We start from the raw sequence: 23,336 nt of genomic DNA on the forward strand, positions 1-23,336 counted from the left end.
AGCCCTAGCACAGCCTCTCATAATTAACTGCAAGGCTGTGGCTTAGTAGTCAAGATGCACTAACATTATTTTCATTTAAAGTGAAAGTGCTGTGCTAAATTTAAGGATAGTGAAGTTGTTATGTCTATATTGGTATATAAACTTCAAAGATCAGTTACTACTTCTCTCCTAATAAACAAAAAATAAATCACCAGAGTAAGCTAAAAAAAAGGGGGGGAGCTTTAAATGTTCAACATACAAAAAAGAATAAAAGTAGCACCTTCTTATTTCCCAAGAGGACAGTTCAACACAAGCAAATCATCTGTATGGTAGAAACAATGTTAAAAAATAGAGCCCAACAACTAAAAAAAGAAATAGAACCCAGTAATTTTTTTCATCTTTGCCTTAGGAATTACTTATCAAGTAGAAAAGGGCATTCAAATACCTGTGATACATTTAATTTTTTAATGACGTACACAAACATTCCATGCTGGCAGCAAATATAAAACTAAATGACTGTCAACTTCAGTAAATTTCTTCTTAAAAAAACCCAAAAAACCTGTCATCTTAAAGTGACAAATGGACATTAGTAGCAGAACTTATCTTTAAAGAAAAAAGGAATGAAACATGCCAGAAATAATGACAAGATAATTTCTACATCACAATATAATCATTTTAAATTTCATTAAGTTTCGTGTATGTGTATATGTAAAGACAAAAAATCGCTCCTCTTTCAATAAATTAAACATTCTTTCAGTATTCTACCTCTCACTTTTTTGATAGCCACGATATTAAATTACAACAAAATTGCTTAGCAAAACAGAGAACCTGTGATTCATACATAAAGTCACGGAAACATTTTTAGAAACAAGATCTCCTAACCAGCATGTACTCATTTGCCTTGATTTTAAAATGGAATTAATTTTCTACAAGTTTATTAGGAGACAGAATGCCAAATGAATCTCAAGAACTAATTACAAAATATTAAACCACATGCTACTATCTATCTGCTTAACACATTCTTAAAAGTTCTGATCATATATAGATTAATCATTCAAATCTCTCCCATCACCTTCATATCTTACTTATAAGACAATCTTGGGGTAGTTGTTGTCTTATGTCTATATAAAACACATGACTTTATGATTTAAAGCTTTTTGTGTCACCAAGTTAATTCAATCAGCATTAAGAGTTGATTTGATTTTAAGACATCAAATTTACATTGATCAGATTTAGGATATCATCAGCTTTGAAGTTCACATGCATTTATTGGGAAAGTACATTCATTAACTGCATCTAATGATTCAAAGATTCCCAAAAGTATATTTTATAACCAATTCACCTTCCAACATAGGTGCCTGGTCTTGCATAGACTGATTTTCTGTAGACAAAATGTAAAAGTCACTTAAACAGTATTAGCATCAAAGGCATTCTAAACTTCACTTCTAATTTTACAATTGTTTCTTCTCCCACTATCGATCCCCAGAAAGAACTAATTTTATAAAGCAATAAAATTTACTTTTTAATCAAGTCACAATAAATGTCTTCTAATTAAGAAAGTAACCAGTTTTGGGGTAAAGCAAATTAATTTGTGTCAGATCCAATTAACTCTCAAATACCACTTTTTTCTCTTACCTGTGCTTTTAAAAGAAAATTTTGTTCCTTCCTATCTAAAATAGTATGTCCTTAATTGTTCCCATGGATTGTTTTTCTACTATTTGATCAATGAAATTCAGTACTATCAATGGAGGGAGAGTACTTCCTAACATATAATTAATGTATCCATTTTTAGTATTATTTAAAGCTGTGAATCCAAATCAGCTGAAAATCTTTTTTAAAATGCAGATTCTAATTCACTAGGTATAGGGTAGGGCCTGAGATTCTATCTTTCCAGCTAGCTCCCAGGTAATGTCAATGCTGCAGGTCAAAACCTTTTTGAAGCAGCAGGCATTTAAAGAGAAATGGGAGGATTTCTACACTGTACTGCCAACTTCAGCAATGCACTTATTAAAGAAGAGCATGTCAGATGATACTGATAAAGTGGTGCACTTTACTGCTGGATTTTGGAGGTACCAAGCGTCTGGGTTCTCCAGAAACTGTAATTTCTGGAGTCCCACCATGAGTATGAGCATAAGTGAGAAGAAGCCCAGTAAATAGATTACCATTTTATATGGTCTTTTCTGTAAAACATACGGATATGCAGACTGTTTAGCACCAGTCATTCATAAATCACTACACTTCTCTCAAGAGAACTGAAGTTTCTGGTGGTGGACAAGAGGAAAGCAGGCTGAAAACCAACACAGCAATTCCAAATTTGTCAGATATTTAGGGTCAGGCCAGGACCAGCCTCAAATCAAAGGAATGCAGTGAAGGTACATCATATGCACATATAACTCAGGGGAAATTCAACTATCTTCACTTGGGGAGAAAGGAACCAAGAGAATATAGCAACTAATTACTGAGTTCAATTCATTATGAGCTCTATTCAAGAAGCACACGCCCCAGAGAAACTGTGAGGTGGGAGAAGTAATCCCACAGCTTGAAATCTCACTGTGTGGAGTTTACAGATAGATGTTTTTCATACAATATGGCTCCTAAACACAAGCCAACTTCTTCAAGGGCTTACCTAATGAAAGGAGCGATCAAACATAACTGACTATAAATAACTTCTTATTTTGACTTAAATAATGACTTTACAACTTAATTGCCCATGCAGGAGATGACCTCCTGGCATTCTAGTTACTAAATCCCTGGGAGTCATTCTGTGCATTATGACAGAGGACTGACCTGATTTGCAACCAGTGATGATGTACTCTAGCACCAGACGTCAGTTTCTGGGCTGAGAGGGCTGATAAATTATAAAACTACAAGCACTAGAAACACCTGGGCCTCAACCCTTTTTCTCAGGGAGCAGAATCAACATGCCCTCCTTCCTGTCCCATGAGAGGCAAGAACAGAAGATGAGAGTTTTCCTCTGACCTCATGGCAGTGACTTAAGCTGTTGGTACTGGCATCCTGATTTCACAAATTATTAGCAGCACAGCAAAGTTTATGGAGAAATTTCATATGATGCTTTGGTAAAATGACACTAAAGTTATAATTATACCAAATCAAATTTAAAGGCAGAAGTGAAACAATCAAATCAAACAGATTTCTCAACGGGAACATATAGCCGGTTGGCTGGTCCACATAACCTGAGGGTGGGAATGTCTGTTGAACAGAAAGTACCAGTTGGACAATAATGAAAGTTCCACTCCCCCCCTCCCCCCAAATATATGCCTACCTGACCCTCCTAACTTCAAACTGTGCAATACATTTAGCCATATATTTTACTTCAGCCCAGATCCTTGTTCAAATCTCATCAACTTTAGTAACAGTTCTGTCTCAGCTATAATTCTAATCCCTTTTAATCTTTTTGCTTTTACATCTTTGACTGTTACATATGACTTTTTAAAAACACAATTAAATTGATCTGAACGTTATAGAAATATACTTTAATACCAACATTAGGTAAAGCAAGCAACATAAGGAACTTGAATATCTATAGGAAAAGGAATTATGGAAGCTCATTTTAGATGTCCAAAATGATTCTCTAGGTCAACATTTAGAAAAATAAAGCAACATAGTTTAACCTTGTATATAATTCTCTCATAAAGTATAAAGAGGAGATAATCTCTTTTACTTACAAAAAACTATAGACGGAATAAATCTCTTTCTTATTCTTTTTAAAAAGATGACATGACTTTAAAGGGCATGGAAAAAGGGTTCATGGTGTAATATTAAGAATAAAAGTTAAGAGGTCAAATTATTATGTATGTATGTGTATTAGGACGTCAATTATTTTAAAATGCATGCACACAATGAGATATTACTTCCTACCCATTAAAATGGCTAGAATTAAAAAAACAGAAAACAAATGTTGGTATGGACGTGCAGAAATCGGAACTCTTATGAATTGCTGGTGGGAATGTAAAATTGTACAGCCACTGGGGAAAACAGTATGATGGTTCCTCAAAAAATGAACCTTTGAATTACTATTTCATCCAGCAATTCCCTGTATGGATATATACACAAAGAACTGAAAGCAGGAACTCAAACAGACTTTTGTATACCCTTGTTTAGAGCAGCATTATGCACAATAGCCAAAATGCACATGTGCAGATGAATAGCTAAACAAAATGTGGTACATGCATACAGTGGAAAATTATTCAACCTTAACAAGGAAAGAAATTCTGATACATGCTACAACATGAATGAGTCTTGAAGACAATTAAATATAAACCAGTCATAAAAGGACAAATATGATTCTACTTAAATGAAGTACCTAGATTAGTCAAATATATAGAGACAGAAAGAACAGTGGTTACCAGGCATTTGGGGGAATGGGGAATTATTTTGTGGTTATGTTATTTCAGTATAGGTTGATGAAAAAAGTGCTGGAGATAGTGGTGATGGTTGTACAACAAACAGTGTGAATATCCTTATATGTATGTGTGCCTATAGGTACATGAAGGGAATAAATGTAAATTACTAGTGGTTGTATTTGGATGGTAGAATTACAGATAATTTCTGTTTTTATTCATACTGGAGTCTTTCAAAATCTTATAGTAAAAAATTAATAAAAACCAAAGGAAATTAATCTAAAAAATGAAAATGGCATGTCCCTGGATACTAGAGACCCTTAGTGTAGGGATTAGGCCTCCATAGGGTTTTTGGGGGAAGGAAGAGGGAATGGCTTGGTCTCACGTATAGGAGTGGAGTTGCATATCATCCTTACTCAAATCCCATTTCTCACTCAGAATCTTCTTAGGCATTCTTGCAGGAGCAAAATGATGGGATCTATGCACTGGCTAAGATACTTTTTCATTGAATTTACTGAAAAACTAGTGCTGATGGTATAGAGACTTTTGGCTGGAAGATAATTTGAGACAGAAAGAATAGAGCGTTCTTGTTAACCATATACCTACCCTTTCCCCTATAAGCCTAGCATATCACATTAAAAGGGAGCCACAAAACTAAAAACTAAAATTTAGAAAGACATCAGTCCTTGAGGTCATTTTCCAATGACACAAGGTAAAAGAGAATATCCAAAGAAAAGTAAGGCAGGCTATCATGCTCCTTTATTTAAAGTGTTAAACCAGGTACTTACAACTTGAGTAAGGAATGTTTATGAAAATTAAAAAATTATTTATAAACTGTTTCATGAAAATATGCAATTTTATGCACTTTCAAGACTCTCCTATGTGAAGAAGCCTAGGACTATACAGTTGACCCTTAACAACATGGGTTTGAACTACATAGGTCCACTTATACATGATTTTTTTCAATAAATAATATTGGAAAACTGAGATCTGTTACAATTTGAAAAAAAATTTTCTTTTTTCTTATGTGATTGTAAGAACATGGTACATAATACATAAAACATACAAAACGTATTAATTGGCTATTTATGTTATTGGTAAGGCTTCTGGTCAACAGTTTATTAGTTAAGTTTTGGGGGAGTCAAAAGTTCTACGTGGATTTTCAACTGCATGGGGGACGTCAGGGTCAACTGTATTATGTAAATTAAATTTTCCATTGTTTAACAAAGCCAGTAATGTTCAGTCAAAGACAGCTTTATAATAGCTTAAAGATCATTTTATCAGAAAACAAATTTTTTGAGTAAAATTCTAAGGCTTTCATATTTGGAAGTGCTCTCCCTTAGTAACAAGTACACATTAAACAGGGGACCAAAAAAAAGGAAGAGGCAGTATCCTAATTATCCTAGACAGTAAAATAAGGAAAACTGCTCTGTGCTGCCACCACTGAAATAAGGTTGCACTACCCTACCTCAGGCTGTTACTAGTTTAAACCTAGAACTCGGAGACAATCTGTTCTCCTTGCCTCTGACTCTGCCATAGTGCCCATTAGCTATTTTACAGACTACCTCCAGACTAATCTCCCCCAAGTACCACTTTGAGCATGCCCCTCAGCAGTTCCAACTCCTTTTCTTCTTACTGTGTGAAGCATAAAACTCTTGCTCTAGTATGTAAGGCTTTATAAAATTTGACCCAAATACAAATTTTATGTTCCAATTTATAAAAAAGCCATGTGCTGTTCACTAGAAATGTACTGTCCTTTTCTGCCTCCCTACCTTTGCCTGTTATAATTCTGTATAGACTGAACAGGTACACATTAGAAATTTACTGAATGAATGTTTTGATGATTGCAACACTGGTTTCTCTGAGCAATGGGCACATCATCTTGTGGTAGTTAGAGGGCTTGAAAATCCTAGTATCTGCCAAGAATTATCCACTGGACAAGTGGATTTCCAAGTCCTCTAGAGAACCACGATATAATCTAAGACAGGTAGGAACAAAGATAAAATCTTCAATCACAATTATTCGTATAACCTAGACAAAACTTTTAGGAAATCAAAAAATAACACGTGGTAACAAAGGAAACATTATTTAAAATATAGGGGACTAGGACTACTAACATGCAAGAGGTAACAAGCAGCTAGCTTATTAGTGCGTGCTAAACATTGAAAAATATTTGTTTGGCTTATTCCTGTTAGTCACTTTGTTTTTCTCAGCCAAGTTAGAACATTCTGTTACTCTGTATATAAGCAAAGACTGTATCTCATGGCCAAATATACTTTTGCTTAAGGAGAAAAAAACAGCCATGCAAATATTTACTTAGGTGATGAAGCAACAAATGACTAAAACAGGTTGCTAAATGATTTTTGTAATTCTAACACTGGCAGCGATTCCTATCACTTATACCAGGACTAGACTATCTGGCAAAGAATGAATGTGGGCTTTGAAGACTTGAGAGACCTGGGCTTGTATCTCAGCTTGGAGACTATCACTGTGCAATCACGAGGACATTATGTAACTCGTAGGAAACTCAAGTTTCCTCATGTTGATTAAAAAAAAAACTATTCTTATTTCTTATGGTTGTGAAAATTAAATAAGAAAATATGTGGCAAGTGCTGGGACATACCTAATATATGTTTAATAACTGATAATTAATTTCTCTACTTCCCTGCACCACCTTTTGCAGGGGATTTACTCAAATGCATCTTTCACTTGAGAACTCTTATTACCTAACTAATCAGAATGCAAACTGTCTTCAGTCATCCAGGTTTTTAAGGTAATTTTTTTAAGTCTGCAGTTGAATTAGCACTCCTCTCTAAAATATCAACCTATTGAAGTTATCTGTATTCAAAGTTACAGAAATTTTACATGTGTAGTAAAGAGTGCTACATATTGTGCATGTGTGTGTGATTTTCAGTACTCTGAACTTTAACACATATCAGAGAGGAAGAGCTATATATGTACTTCTGGATCCATAAGACTTTATTAGAAAAGACTACTTCCTCAATAGATACTATGTTATGACAAGTGTTTTCAGCAATGACAGCTACTCCTTAACATGTAAAAGGAAAAAAATATAAACTGGACTTCCCAGGAGCAACCTCAGTATTAGTAGAAAAGCAAGAGACTCATTCATCTTTTTGCCTTTCTAGTTCAAAACCATCAGTTACAATCTGAAAAGGAAACCATTTTCAATTACCAAAATGCACAGGGCTCTAATTTTGAGTGAGGTTTTGTGAAATCACAGTTAACTTTGCACTACTTGTCCCTAAATGCTTTTAATATATTAAGGCCTCTTCATAAGATTATGACAGGTACTATAATTATTCTGAGGAAATGGAGGCTTAAAGAAGTTTAAGTAACTTACTCAAGGTCATAGAACTAGAAAGTAGTGAAGCTGGGATACAAACCCAGAAAGTCTAATTCCAAAGCCTGCATTCCTTAACTACTATGTTAGTGGTTCTTAACCCTGATTCACTGGTATCTTTTAACATATAACACATGCTTTTAAGGCCCTTTTTACTATTCCAAAATGAAAATCAGATAATATAACCTCCCCATAAAAAATTAATATAATGTTCAATTCTAAACATGTATATTTCATTATAGAAACAATTTAAATTTATGATTTTAGATAGAAAATTTCAGGTACTATTGGACAAAAAAAAGTATGCCTATAAATTTCCAAAATATTTGAGGGTGGTATTACTGTAACAGAGACTCACTGTACTACTATACCAACTTTCTGCTGTCTGAGAGATTCTCTGTCAGTTGTGCTCTCTCACTTTTTTCCTTTAGATAATCATATCAAAATCCCTCATCTTTATAAATACATATAATTATAATATTTTTACAGCCTATTAAGACCCTATATTGTTAATCTATTAATGAGTTTAAGGCACAAATAATTTGAAGAATTGAAAACTTCACAGTAACAACACAGAATACAGTTTTGTTCCAGTAAAGAAATTAGCGTCAATTAAATTTGGTCCCAACCACCACTTATCTTGCCAATTAAGTTCTTACCATTTATTTTAAATTCAATGGCAGATTATATTTTGAAACTCTAAAACTTTCCTCATTTAGCAACTGAAGCGCATCATGGAAGAATCACACTTTCAAAAATAGTTTAGAATGTGTTACAAAAACAATCAACACCTCGCATTATCCAGTTTACAAACAGCTAGAAATAATTCCCTTCCATCCACCCATGTGTTCATGAAAAAAATAAGGGAGGGAGCCAAACCAAATCCCTTTCAAGCGCAGACCTGTTCTTTGGGACGCAGGCAGCTCACTGGCAGCAGGCAGAGTACCTGTTGTTCCAGGAGGCAGTGCATAAGCTGAAGATGACGGTGGAGCTCCTGGTCCGCCATGCTGGAAGGATGCTCCAGAGGAAGGGGGAGGAGGGAAAGCAGCAGCAGAGCTGGAGGTAGGTGGAGAGGCCTGGTGCTGTGCTGGGTACAGCTGAGACTGCCCAGAATAGGAGGAAGCAGAGGATATGTAAGGGGTGTTAGGATAAGCATTTGAAGCAGAAGGAGCGACAGGTTGCTGAGGTCGATACATTGCTGACCCCCCTGTTCCGAAGGAATACTGCTGGGCTGGTTGGTAAGCTACACCAAGAAGAAACAGAAATTTTAATTAGTTACAAGTTTATTCAGACAGCAATAGAAAACCAAAGTTATCTTATTCTATGGAAATTCTTTACATCATTCTTCTTACAACAGTAAGTTACAACACATTAAAACTATGATATGTTATGCTTTTGATAGCTCAGATGCCTTAAATATACTTCAATTCATTGGATCCAATATTTGCTGCTGGCTCAGAAAATCTTTGAATCATTCATTACCCAAGAACTACTGACCCTTTTCTGAAATTTCCTGTTCCAGTGAAAAGGCTGCAGTGACCCCTACTAGCCACCAGGTGGAACCATGCAGGAAATACACACGGAAAGGACCCCCCTTTACAGGAAAAGTTATAGGAGTTTGATGGCAGCTCAAAAGCTCAAAAGCTCCTTGCACTCTGAGAATTGCAGGGTGAGCACTATTGTTATGAAACAAGTATCTTCTCCAACATTTCGTACAATCTTCAGCTACTCAAATTCTGATTTTGAGCACAGTTCCAGATTAACAGTTATCTCCACGATCCCTGACAAAACAAATTACTTTGTAACCTTATACATACTGTACACAGTTGGTTAGTAAGCTATCAGGCTAAGCAGGCTAAAAGCTAATGTTTTCTGCAGAGACCTGGACCCAGATTAGAGATCTAGATTACCATCAGATTCTGCATGTTCAAGAGGTATGAACCTCTATAGAGTGAATCTAGAGAACTGTACCTTGCTCTACTCTGAAAACAGCACTTTCTCATTGAGCACTTGAGTGAAAAGTTGTATCAAATTTGGGATTCATGTTAAATAAGAAACATCTATTTAGCGTAGAATAGGCTCATTAAGATTAGTTCTTACAAGGTAATGGCCTCTTCTTTTTGTAATAGTTGTTAATAGTCATACAATTTTTCCCTTTGAGGTTTTTATTTTTTTGCTCTTCATGTAAATTTTAAAATAGTGGTGATATTTTACTTTTCAAGTACAAATCTTTTCTAAAGAAACAAAAGCCAATGGTGGATACATGTCATTGTTATACATTTGTCAAAATTCACAGAATGTACACCACCACGAGTGAACCCTAGAGTCAATTATGGACTTTGGGTAATAATGACATGTCACTGTAGGCTCACTGAAACAAAGGGACCACTGCAGTACAAGATATTCACAGGTTGTGCGTGGGTGTGGGGAAATACTGGAGCTTTCTGTACTTTCCACACAATTGAACATTTAGTGCTGTGAACCTAAAACTGCCCTAACAGTAATGTTTATTTCTAAAAAAAAAAAAGATAAATGGAAAACAACAAAAAAATGTCCCTTGGAGCCATTTTTCCAAATGGTCATTTTGCCTAAAGGAAAAGAATGTATACCAAATAATTTCTAAAATTCTATTTTTTATACCAAAATTATGGGATAATTGACTCTCTTTACCAGGTCTTAGTAAAGGCTCAGGAACAGGAGCCAACTGTTCTGAATGGACTGACATAGGAAGTGTACCCTATCATGTTGATTCAGGGAAACCATGTTTCTCTGTAGCAAGGATTTGAGTCCTATACACAATGGTTCTTTCTTTACATATTATAATTAATTTAATCATGACTTTGGAGCTTCAAAGTATATAGTTACTACATTAGATGAGACATAGTGCTGTGAAAGGACTTTAGGGTCACATTACTTACGCTGTGGCTGTGGATAAGGTGGTACCTGGGTGTGCATATGACCTGGAGAGGTGGGAAGCTGTGATGTGGGAAGCTGAGCTGCCGCAGGATTTGGATTAACATTTCCATGCATTATGAAACCTGGAGGTGGAGGATTTTCTCCCTAGGAAGTGAGAATATAGTAAAAACAAGGATTACATTTGGAACCGAGAATCTTACTAGATAGATTCATAATCTCTGGGAATGAAATTATTTTTTTAAACTTTATTGTGCAAGAAACATTGCATTTTGTACATTCTATTTTCTCCAGAACACATTTTCTGAGCAACATTATTTGGAGCGATTTAAAGATCAGACAGGTCCAAAATAATAATTGCAATAAATGGCAACAGATGCTGATAGCCTCATAAAATAGTGTCAATGTTATTTATAGTAAGGCACCAGGATTTTCCATCTCTACCAAATTCCATCCACTACTCCACACTTTGGAAATCTAAGTATAAATGCCACAAGGGAACTTTTGCCTCTGTTCAATTTCTGCAATGCTCAAAAAAAAGGAAGGAAAAAAGATAAAATCTTCAGTAAAATCAGATTAAACCATTGTTAGATCCTTGGTTGATGTTTTCCTAGCTCCAGAACAGCAAAAGAAGGAAAGGGATAAGAAAACAAATTAATTGGGCTAAAAACTGCTTCTTGTATCCAAAAAGCATTAAAATGCTATAAGCAGGCAGACAGATGCAGGGAGGGGAACTTGATAAAGGGGGGTAGAGAATAAATAGCTCTATATATTAAGATGAGCAGAATTCTGCTCAAAGATAGGTAATGAAGGATATACCTGTGTGTCAGAGGGAGAGGCTGCAGGTGGATGACTGGGAAGGGCGGTAGGAGTTTTGTTACTCCAGGTAGTAACAGTAGGGGCAATTCTAACCTGAATTGAACAAAGAAATACCAATCACAGAAAATAAAAAATGAAAATATTAAAAGAAGGAAAAAAAACCCCAAAAGGCATTAATAGCCAGATGCAAAGCAACAAAAGACCAGCAAGACAGCTTATATTAGTCAGGCAATTGCCTTCTAGCTGGGATTACAAAAGACAAGCATACATTCACAACAAAACAGGAAGAAGGCAGTAGAAAATCATATGAAAACCTTAATCAAAGCACAGAGAACACTGCCATTCAAGTGTCAAGAATTAGGCAGAAAAGCTAAGTTCTCTAAGTGGACAAGGAAGGAGGACATTCCAAAGAAAAGAAAAAAGATAATTGAGTAAAAAAGTGATTTTGAAGCATTAACAATATACATGCTACTACTAGATCTGTAAACACATTGTTATATGCTCCCTTTTCTGGATTTCATTAGAGTCAAAATATCATTTTGGTCCCATATGAGACCTAGAACCATACAATCAGAGAATATTAAAGATGATCCAGTCTAATCCCCAACCTTTACCATTGAGAAAACCAAGGCCCCGAGAAACAAAGGAGCTTGCTGAGGTCCATACAACTAGTTGGTCATAGAGCTGGACTGATTCCATGTCTCCTGATTCCCAGGGCAGTGTTTGCTCCACCATATCATGTTGCTCATCCTGTAGTCCAGAGATTTTCAAATTTCTCTTTTAAGCCATCACAATCTTTTTTGTCAAGTAAATTTTTGTAGAAACTCCAACATATAAACAATTAATAGCTTGGTGGTGGTTGAGGTGGCTGTGGAACTCCTACTAATCTGGCTTCCCTTTCATCCCTTTAGTCCTTCCTGTAAACAATCCTTTAAAAACACAAGCCACTGTCCTCACTTAGCATATCATAAGCTTGAATCAAGAAAATCAATGCTTAATTTATTATTGAATTTGTTTTTCTTTTCTTAAAGTATGACTGCTAAATCAAAGTATATAGAAAGTTTTTCAATGTTTTTACATTTCTCCAGAAAGACAGATAAATCCAGGGACACAAAGAGTAAATATTCTCTTCTCCCAGTGCAAAAGATGCCTTACTTCAGTACACTGAGAGACAGCATGGTCCAACTTAAGGTGCTTGGAAGTTCTAATACCAAGTTGCTCATTAACTAGCCATGCAATGTTGAAAAATTCAACCTTTACATCTTAAAACTTTGGTTGGTGGCTTGACCTCTACGCCTCTGAGTTTTCCCAGCTATCCAGATTTGTCCCACCTATGTCACAGACTTTTTAAGTGTAGTGCAGTCTCCACATGAGTAGGGAATTTAATCTATTTTGTTTCTCAAAATGCCCACAACAGGTAGAATAAAGACAGGCACTTAGAGTAGCCTCAATAAATATTTGTCAAATGAATGTAAACAAAACAAAACAGAGAGTTCTCTGGATAGTTCCAGTTATATTAAAGTGGAATCTGTATTAATTAAAAGTACTAATCAATTAGTACTTGTATTAATCAAAAGTACAATAGACAAAAGAGCATGAATTGTTTTTTTCATGATTTTATATTTACTTTTGCTACAAAGAAATGTAAAAGAGACCCTGTCAATTCTATCAGCAATTGATTCCATTTTAAAATGGGTGGAATACCTGTTTACTTTATTGTCAATCAAGACCATTTATTACTTATGAAAATATGTTTTTCATTTAAGAACATGAAGGTTATCTGTTAGTCTAGAAATATGTTTCTACATGAAGTAGTAAAAGACAGTAAGAGGCTACATTTTATGCCATTAAAGATTCAGCAACTTTAATAAATAAACACATTAATTAATAAAAATTATTTAATCATCTTCAGATTCCCCATGCCCTACAACTTCATAAACCTGGAGTCATTCACTTTTCTCTAATATTCAGGTTGTCCAAAAAGAAGTCTATATTCTGGATACTCTTTATTGTGCTGATACAGAAGACAAACCTATACTGATAATTCAGAAAAGAACACTCAAAAATAAGACGATTTCCTAAAAATATTTTTTATAAAATTAACCAAATCAGTCACAAAATTGTTCCCACTAATTAGATTTTCAAATGAATCAAACTGTGGAAGTTTCAAGAACAGTCTCTTACGTGTAAGAGAAGTGTGGAAATAAGAAATCTCCCCTAGAGAGCTTAAATTAATTTATATCTAAAATATGATCAGATTAAAGTGATGTTTAAAAAAACATCATAAATACTACTTTAAAGAATATAAAAAGTATAACTATTAAAACAACAAATTGTCTAGTTTATCAAGGCAGATAAGGTTCTCACCTAGGAACTAAAACCACCAATCTGAATAGAAATACATAAATGCTCCCACTTAATCTGTACCACGTTACTCACATGGGGATAATATTGTTGGGTTGGAACTCGTGGCATCTGTGTGTGGCCAGCAATTGGTCCAGGCCTGCCCTTGGGCAGCTGCTGCCTCTCGTAAGGAATCTTAGGTGATTCCTGTCCTGGTACAGGCTCTCCTTGTGCTCTATAAAGTCTGTCACGAAGTTGCACAATATTTGGCTATAAGAAGCAATGGAAGAAAACAAAGCAAATTTGTTAGAGCTCACCCAACTGTATGACAGCTGTTGATTTTTTTAAGTAAGTTAGATTACTCATATGATTTTTATTGAAATGCTATATATTACAAGAGACTCTGTCACATTAGGGTTTGATGTGATGGTTTCTAATATTCCAGATAGACACCAAAGGCCCATGACATATAGTGTAACTTGTAATTTGGCTGAGGCAGGAATTTGAGTTATGCCCACCACATGGTAGTATGTAAGATCACTGTCACTTATCATCACTGCTCTTTTGTTGTTTTCCAGTAGTTGAGTAATGCTCACAAATCATAAAAGTAGTTTAAAAAAATACAACTTAATGTCTTTCTAGTGGAAAAAAGGGCCCAATTAGAATAATCTGCTAAAGATGGTGAAGGAAGAAAATGGTGATCTAAGAAAGAGATGAAAATTAATAAAACTATATGGTTCTACAGTAAATATAAGCTGACCATATACACGTTCCAGGTATTAACAAACAACAAAAAAAAAGCAATGGTAAAATGTTTCAGCAAGAACTCGTTTTAATATCTTTAAAAATTATACATTTCTATACACTCATTAAAGGTTTAAAGATATCATTTAAACTTTTCTAGGTAAACTTGATGCCTTTTAGGGAGGTGGATTATATACTATGATAATATCACAAAGTCTCAGGACATATTCCCCAGAAAATACTAAGGGTCTACTGAGATATGGAGAAAGTAATATCAAAATTTTGATTTTTGCACAAGGAATTTTCTTTAAAAGTCTAAAGAAAAGGATGAAGACTAATGTATAGAAAATGCATGTGGTTGGTTATGAATGGTATTAAACATAAAAAGTTTAATTCTAAGAAGATCTAAAGGTCTTAGATGAAGTTAGCTTTAAAATAAAGGTTCTAATACTTCAATAATAATGAGACCTTATTAAATAAAAAGTCATATGAAATTATTATCAGAGTCATCATAAAGATAATGACTATTTTTATTCTACCTAATACCCATTAACAATTTAGAAAGAGATGAGCTGGACCCTACATGTAAGTGTATACAAAACCAATCAGAGAGTCACAACCCCCTTCGTCCTGGGTATAAATATCTTTACTCGGTAAATTTACTGATAATTCCCTATGGCAGACAAAATACTGAAAATGATTACCTAGAAAAAAATCCATCAAAAACAACAAAGTTTACAATACCAAGTATAGAAATAAGAAAATGTCTGTGAGGCTCAAAATCAAGTTCTGTCAGACACATGAAGAAGATACAAATATCTTACTTGTGGAAAACTTTCCTCAAACTCCACCCTGAACTGCACTTATGCTCCATGATAGAGTTTAAGTTTCCCTCTCCCATGCTCTCACAGCACTACAATTCCTATCACTGAATCCCATGTTTACTTGTCTACAGTCATTCTGAGTTTGGAAACTCCTTTGGTGGCAATCTTGTTCATCACTGTATACTCACTTATTGAAATGCATTGAAACAAGTATAATGAAAAAGCCTGAGTTTTACTACACAACAAATAAGGACACTTCAGTAAATTAAGAATGAATGCAGTTCCCTCTAGCTTCACTACTTTAAATATACACTCTCCCACAGATGGTATCAGACTGAAATAGCACATAGAATGAACTTCTTTGCTAGTATCTGTATCCAGGGTGGCATTTGTGGGAATTTTAAAATTATAATCCCTTTTATTCAATAAAATATTAATGTTTATAGCTTTTCAACATAAAAGATTCCTACAAAGAACCCTGTATACAGAATCAGCATTTGGATGAAGAAACAAAAAACTGGTCCTTTTCCCATCATTCCCCTCAAATACTATACCCCTTAGTGCAAAGGGATCTACCACACTACAAGAGCATCCTATCTCTGTTACATAACCCAGGTATGCCTAAAATGATCTTTTAAGAATTACCACTAGCATTCACCTATAGTCAGATGACAGAACTTTAACTGCTCCAGAACATTTCACTTGCTGGTATATTTGTATTTAGAGTGCTATCTACTGGACTCACCTTACTCACACATTAAAAGAAAAACGGTCAATTCTAGTTACCTGGTTGGTGTTTTCAGGAAGAAAAGCCAAGGCTGCAGCAATACTGCCCTGGGCTGCCAACAAATTGGCATACTGACTCATCTTCTCAGCCAAAAGAACTCCCACGGTATTAGCGTCCATGGCTTGGGTGAGTTGTACAGCTTTTCTCAGGATGACAACTTTCTCAATCAGATCCTAAATAAGAAAAAGAAGAGTGAAGGAAGAACAAAGATACCAAGATGTGTATGAGAGGAAACAAGAAAAGATCAAGAGTCACGAAATTTTCAAAACCTCCTAAAAGTACAGTACCTATATTCCTTTCTCTTAGAAAGGTCTAGAACAGTTGGCCAACACTTACATAATTGAAAAAGTATGGAGAAAAAGGTCTCTTACTCATGGGAAGGGCACAGGTTCCCACCTTTTCCTAACCATCCTTAAACTGCCAGATAGTTGTCTTGTGAGCTAAATAGGCAAGTATCCAAGTGAAAATGACACATGGGTGTCTGAAGGCACAAACTGGGTTCCAGTAGGTCCAAGAGGGACTAAGACTGAAAAGATCATATTATCTATGCTGTAAAAGTAGTACAACTTTGACATAACCTCCAACAGGATTACTATTTCAACCCAGAGTTTCTCATACCAATTCTTTTAACAATGGGGAGTTTCAGGTATAACACACAAGATTACCTTACCTATCTATCTGTACACAAATTCAGAAGTATGAAACAACTGTGTTTTCTCTCAGAAGCACATAGAAGGAAAACCTTGATTTTCTACCAGATTTTTCAGTTTCAATACAGTGATCTTTAAAGCAACAACCCTACTACCCTGCTGAGAGAATCTCTTTGCAGAGAGAAAAAAGATGTGAAATTGAAATATCACAAGACTCTGCTGATTAAATGCTTAGGAAAAAGTCTAAAAATATAGCTGCTCAGTGCCTGAGACTAGTCCCCACATTTTTTACTTCCTCTCTTGACTGTATACTGGTGCTACACAGGATCCCATTTACCTGGTACTTTCATTTTCCCTTAACCATGGAGATTCTCTGTTGGTACTGGGAATGCCTCCCATTCATTCCTCCCTATTAGTTGCATGAAATATCTTTTCCCATCCCTTCACTTTTAGTCCGTGTATGTCTTTGGGTTTGAGGTGAGTCTCTTGTATACAGCATATAGATGGGTCTTGTTTTTTTAATCCATTCAGTGACTCTATGTCTTTTGATTAATGCATTTAGACAATTTACATTTAGGGTGATTATTGATAGGTATGTACTTATTGCAGGCTTGATTCGTGGTTACCAAAGGTTCACGGGTAACTTCCTTTTACTATCTAACAGTTTAACTCACTTAGTATATTATTACAAACACAATCTAAAGGTTCTTTTTTTTCCCCCTCCTTTTTCTTCTTCCTCTATTCTTTATATGTTATGTATCATATTCTGTATTCTTTGTCTATCTCTTGACTGACTTTGGGGGTGGTTAATTTGATTTTGCATCTGCTTAGTAATGAATTGGTCTACTTTCTTTACTATCATTTTATTTCTTCTGGTGATAGCTACCTACCCTTAGAAACACTTCCATCTATAGCAGTCCCTCTAAAATACACTACAGAGATGGTTTGTGGGAGGTAAATCCTCTCAGCTTTTGCTTATCTGGAAATTATTTAATCTCTCCTTCAAATTTAAATGATGATCTTGCTGGGTATTCTTGGTTGGAGGCCCTTCTGCTTCATTGCATTAAATACATCATGCCACTCCCTTCTGGCCTGTAAGGTTTCTGTTGAGAAGTCTGATGATAGCCTGATGGGTTTTCCTTTGCATGGGATCTTTTTTCTCTCTCTGGCTGCTTTTAATACTCTGTCCTTATCCCTGATTTGCCATTTTAATTATTATATGTCTTGGTGTTATTTTCCTTGGGTCCCTTATGTTGGGAGATCTGTGCACCTCAATGGCCTGAGAGTCTATCTCCTTCCCCACATTGGGGAAGTTTTCAGCAATTACCTCCTCAGAGATGCTTTCTATCCCTTTTTCTCTCTCTTCTTCTTCTGGTACCCCTATAATGCAAATATTATTTTGTTTGGATTGGTCACACAGTTCTCTTAATATTCTTTCCTTCCTAGGCATCTTTTTTACTCTCTGTGCCTCAGCTTCCTTGCATTCCTGTTTTCTAATTTCTATTTCATTTACTGTCTCCTCTACTTCATCTAATCTGCCTTTAAACCCCTCCATTTTATGTTTCATTTCATATACTATATTCTTGAACATTTGTATCTCATTCCTGAACTTTGCCCTGAGTTCTTGAATATTTTTCTGTAGCTACATGAGCATGTTTTTGATTTTTATTTTGAAATCTCTTTCAGGAAGATTAATGAATTCAGTTTCACTTGGCCCTCTTTCTGGTGTTTGTGGGATTTTGGTTTGAACCAGGTTCCTTTGACATTTCATATGTGTAGGTGGCATCCTCTTGTGCCCAGAAGCTCTACTCTCTGGAGCTGCTCAGCCCCTGGAGTGACAGCAGGAGTTACAGGGGAGAGGCGCTGGTGTCTGTCAGGAGGAAAAAGGTCTTTCCTGCTTCCCAAATGCAGTGCCTGTGTCCACTGCCAGGGCCAGTGGGCCAAGCATGCAGGGAGAAGCCTCTATGCTTTGCACCTGTAGCTGCCATAGGTGGGGCCGCCCTCTGGCTGACCTGATGCAATTGTAGGGGCAGCCAGTTTATGAACTGGTGCTGGCCATCCTCCCATTCATTCTGTACCCTACACTGCATTTTTCTTTGCTCAAGGCAGACAGGGTCACTGTAAGCAAAGAGAGGAACATGAGGGAAAAGAGGTAAACCTGAAGGCTGTTTTCATGCTTTTATCATCTACTTCCCCCAGTACACTACCAAATCACAATCTTGTTCTAACAACTGTAACTCCATTTTACTATCCCATCATCTCAAACTTTGCCCCTTCAAATATGGCAATAAATACACAGTTATCCAGCAAAATAACTTTCAAAATGTAAATAAGTAGGGTGAAAGCAATGAACTTCTGGAGCAAATCTATTTCTAGAAAAAAAGTACTGTGTAAGACAACAGTAAAAAGAAAGCACCTTTTGATTCAAATATACTAACCTGAAGGGACAAAGGGTTGCTTCCATCTTGAGCTTTAGTCCAACATGCAACTAGTTTCTCTACGTTCCCTGCACAAATATAGCAGAGACATGCCTGAGTCTGCAGGAGGCTATCACCTTCACTTTCCAGTCTGGTTCCCAAAAGATCTATAGATCAAGAAGAAAACAAACTAAGACTGTACTCAGGGCAATCTATATATGAGGTCATGAGCAGCTCAGTAATATTTTCAGAAGTATGGATTAAACGTTACAACCAGTGGGTAGCAGGTAGAAACAAAATCATTTTATCATGTAAATGCTCAGTAAATATTTATTTGTTAAGTGAATGGAAGTGTGTGACAAGTTATACATAATAAACACTTTCACAAGAGTCTATACCTAGCTATAGAATGAATTTCCATTAACTATATTAGAAAAAATAAAAAATGGGAACAATATTTGAACAGAAAAGGCCTGATGAGCATTTAACTCCATTTCATCACATTGGGTGCTTTTGTAAGCAGTGGACTAAAATATGGCATGTTTGGACTAAAATCAATGGTAGCTAGTACCATAAATTATTTATGATAATAAAGTTGTATCTTACAATTTTTGTATTCTAATAATACTTTAAAGGTAGCAAATGGTTGCTCACTCTTACTTTAGCAGACTGAAGCTTCTTTTTGCAAATAATGACTATTATTCCTTAAGCCATCAGTTTAGTCATACCCTTTGATGGTAATTTCTACTCAAATGTTATTTTATCTATAACTATTAATTTTATCAAGCCAGAATTTATTAAGTGAGAGCTAATTATATGCCATTTTGCATATGAATAGCCCAATGCTTGGAAAGTAAGTTTTCCTAGGTCATATAGCTAGTAAGTGGCAGAGGCAAGGTTCCAAGTCTGGTCTGTCTGAAACCAAAATCACTAAACAGTATTATTAAATACAATGACTATACATGGTGAAGTAATGTGGTTAACAATTCTGAGAAAAGCAATCAAATGAGAACTTTTTTCTTATTTGTGATTAGTAAGTTTATAAATATTTCTAATAATATGTCACTAATTTTATTTACAACATACCATGCCATAGATGTAATATAAAGCTCATTTTCTTACCACAAAGGGATGAAAACTCATCTGGTTTTGCATAAGTCAATACTGCAGCTAATGCCTCTCTCCAATTTTTAAGGTCACAAGATTCAACAATCTCTTTCCAATTCTTCATCACCACTGCAGTAATTAGCTTAGGAAAGGAAAACAAAGAGAGAATTAAAAGCCTTTGGTATATTAATAAAAATTAACTCTGGCTATTCAATCATATTTTTGAAAACTACTATTCACAGTATTTCATGCAGAATAAAGGAGCAGCAAAGTGAAGTACATCTTTGAACCAAATGACATAAAAGATGCTATTACTTTTCCTCAAAAATACACACACACACACACACACACACACAAAACAAATAAACAAACAAAAAAACCCCACACACAAATTTATCTTATAAAATGTTGAGGAGAAAATGTATAGGGTGTTATCAAAACGTTTAGCAGGAAGATATGACTTGGTCTGATGGATCAGGAAAAACTTACTGAACATATAGACATTTAAGATATGAAGTCAGAATTAACTGCATCAAGAAGGAAAAAAAAACAACATTCCAAGCCAAGGGAACACTAGATACAAAGTCCTGGGGAAAAAGGCACCTGGAATGTGTGAGGAACTGAAAGGCTGCCAGAGTGGCTAAAAGACAGGATTTACTAAGTGAGAGTCTAAGGGGAGAGAGTGCATGAGATAAGGTTGGGGAACTTGACAGCTGGTAGGACTGAACACTAGGACATCTCTTATGGAAAGAAATTTAGTAACATCAAGCAGGGGCTTAAAAATGTTCAAACCCTGTGTACCAGAAACTGTTTTCCTAGGATTATAGCCTCACTGAACAATTAGAAATTTGCACAAAATCTTTAGGCACAGCAAAGATTTTTATCACTATCTTACCTACATTAGAAAAATACTGCAACTAACTAAACACTCCAAAATAAGGGAAGTCACACCTTCTTATATAGAATATTATAAAAAAATTTAAAAACTTCCATAAGAATCTTAATGATATGGGAAAATGTTCACAATATACGTGGCAATATCTAAGCAAATAAACACACCATATATGGTCCTGGTTTCAAAAAATTCTACAAATACATATAAAGAGATTTGAAAGGATATGTACTAATCTGATGGAAGAATCAGGGGCTATGACAAATTAAAAATTTTCTGTGTTCTAAGTTTTCTGCAATAGAAATATGAAGAATATTTTCATTAAAAAAATTATTTATGCAGAAAACAAAAGTTGGAATAACCACACCAAACTATCTGGAAAAACTATAAGTCAAGGAATTACAGGTGGTTTTTTTGTTCTTTACTGTTTTCTGCATTTCAATTATCTATAATATTAGTGTATTATTTTCATAATCAGATAATGTTTATCTATTTTTAAAATAACATACCCTGGTAATTTTACTTCGGGATTTTGCAAAGTATTTCTTCTGGGTTTGAGCCAAGAGTTCTTGTCCACCTGCTATGGCCAATATGATGGCATCAGCCATTCGGTTATCATGTAAGCAAAGGTCAACAGCACTCTCAAAGTTACCCGTCAGCAAAGCCTGGGTAATTAAACCATCAATATCTGCAATAAGGAAATACATTCAAGTTAAAAGTTTCTGTCACAAGAAAAAATGTTAAACATATTAATTTTTACATGCACACATAAAGGAAGACACAATGCTAATTTATAAATATTACTCGTGGATTAATTTCTAGTAACACATTTTCCAGATTGTCTGAACTGGAATAATTAAGATTATTATACCGTTTCTATCACGTAGGTGTTAGAACATACTACCATTTCCAGAACAACTACATGAAAACTGAGGTCTTTTCAAACCTCTGCCACCTATGACAAAAAATTTCTAACTTAAACTTAGAGACCATCTGTTTTCAAATGGTTAAGAAAATTAGAAATCAAAGCCAAATAGGTTCTTACCACCACTAATGGAGATGTTAAATGTTCCTCCAGCTGATGGTAGAAATTCAGATTCTTGTTTTTCCTCTTTAATATGCTAAGGAGATGGAAAGGGCAGCAATTCAGCCAGAATGAAAATGTTGAGTAAGTTACTGGCAAAACAAAACTTATGCATGGCTTCATCTACTGACTAGACAACATTCCAAGTTCTTCTAGAAAAGTCCTCAGATCCAAGTTGACACTAAGATCCATGACTTCTGTAAGCATTAACTTCCATTATGCAACCATAATTAAATCCAAGGTCATCAGGAATAATGTTAAACAAACTTAAGTGTACATCCATTATTAGTAGCTCAGAAGTTACTAAAGCTGAAGAATCTTTGCTTTCTTATATACTTCAAATAAGAGCAGCTTGAAACATGCAAAATACATGGTTTTAATAATACTATGTTTATGTTTTAAAACCCTGCTTCTACACACCTAAAGGTTTTTGTTAAATAGGTTTAGTCACAGGGTCTTTTAATTGGATCAGTCATTAAAAAAAAGTTATTGTCCTTATATAAATGCAATATATAAACAGACTGTTCATGAATATACTCACATCCAATTACAGATTTTACATTCTCTTAAATTAGACATACCTGGAACAGCAGGTACTAGTAAAAACATATATAGTTCTACCATAAGTTTCTCAAACTACCTGTAAGGCTGAGTAAAAAGAAAATCAGCATTTTCTTTCTTTAGAATAAGAGAAATACCATGAAGGCATACTGCTGGTGGGTACTTTAAATACTTTCCCTTCTATGCATAAAAATTCAAAAGAAGAGAAAAAAATAAAATATATCAAAGAGATAAAAAGTTTTAAAGAAAAACACAGCTGTCTTGCATGAGATAAAATACCGATCTTCTGTGCTGGTTCCCTACACATACAATTAAAGTGCCTAGTACTCAAAGTCAGGGGCACTTTTGGATTGGGTAATTTTAGTGTACAGCATAGCATCATCTGTAAATTATGCTTAATTAGCTGATACTGACTATTATAGGAGAATAACTGCAATCTTAATTCTTCCCCCAACTAAAGAGAAGCATTTTAGAATTTAAATGCTCAAAAA

At 35.1% G+C, this 23,336-nt stretch overlaps 1 protein-coding gene across 19 annotated transcripts in view; it reads right to left on the reverse strand.

Moving 5' to 3' along the window:
- The window catches only part of SEC31A (SEC31 homolog A, COPII coat complex component), an 87,009-nt gene that overhangs the window by 27,809 nt on the left and 35,864 nt on the right, over window positions 1-23,336 (reverse strand). For 6 of the 19 annotated variants that reach the window (XM_057502389.1, XM_036906401.2, XM_057502392.1 and 3 more), the window contains 10 exons: window positions 22,246-22,321; window positions 21,710-21,888; window positions 20,324-20,450; window positions 19,223-19,368; window positions 16,134-16,307; window positions 13,876-14,049; window positions 11,437-11,529; window positions 10,623-10,764; window positions 8,606-8,947; window positions 1,322-1,360 (listed from right to left, as the gene is read on the reverse strand). In XM_057502389.1, coding sequence (XP_057358372.1) covers window positions 1,322-1,360; window positions 8,606-8,947; window positions 10,623-10,764; window positions 11,437-11,529; window positions 13,876-14,049; window positions 16,134-16,307; window positions 19,223-19,368; window positions 20,324-20,450; window positions 21,710-21,888; window positions 22,246-22,321 — 1,492 coding nt within the window. The remainder of the gene's footprint in view (window positions 1-1,321; window positions 1,361-8,605; window positions 8,948-10,622; window positions 10,765-11,436; window positions 11,530-13,875; window positions 14,050-16,133; window positions 16,308-19,222; window positions 19,369-20,323; window positions 20,451-21,709; window positions 21,889-22,245; window positions 22,322-23,336) is intronic. The other 13 variants (XM_057502390.1, XM_036906402.2, XM_057502393.1 and 10 more) reach the window with 8 other exon arrangements.

Source organism: Manis pentadactyla, chromosome 5 (assembly GCF_030020395.1).
Source record: "Manis pentadactyla isolate mManPen7 chromosome 5, mManPen7.hap1, whole genome shotgun sequence".
Taxonomy (NCBI): domain Eukaryota; kingdom Metazoa; phylum Chordata; class Mammalia; order Pholidota; family Manidae; genus Manis; species Manis pentadactyla.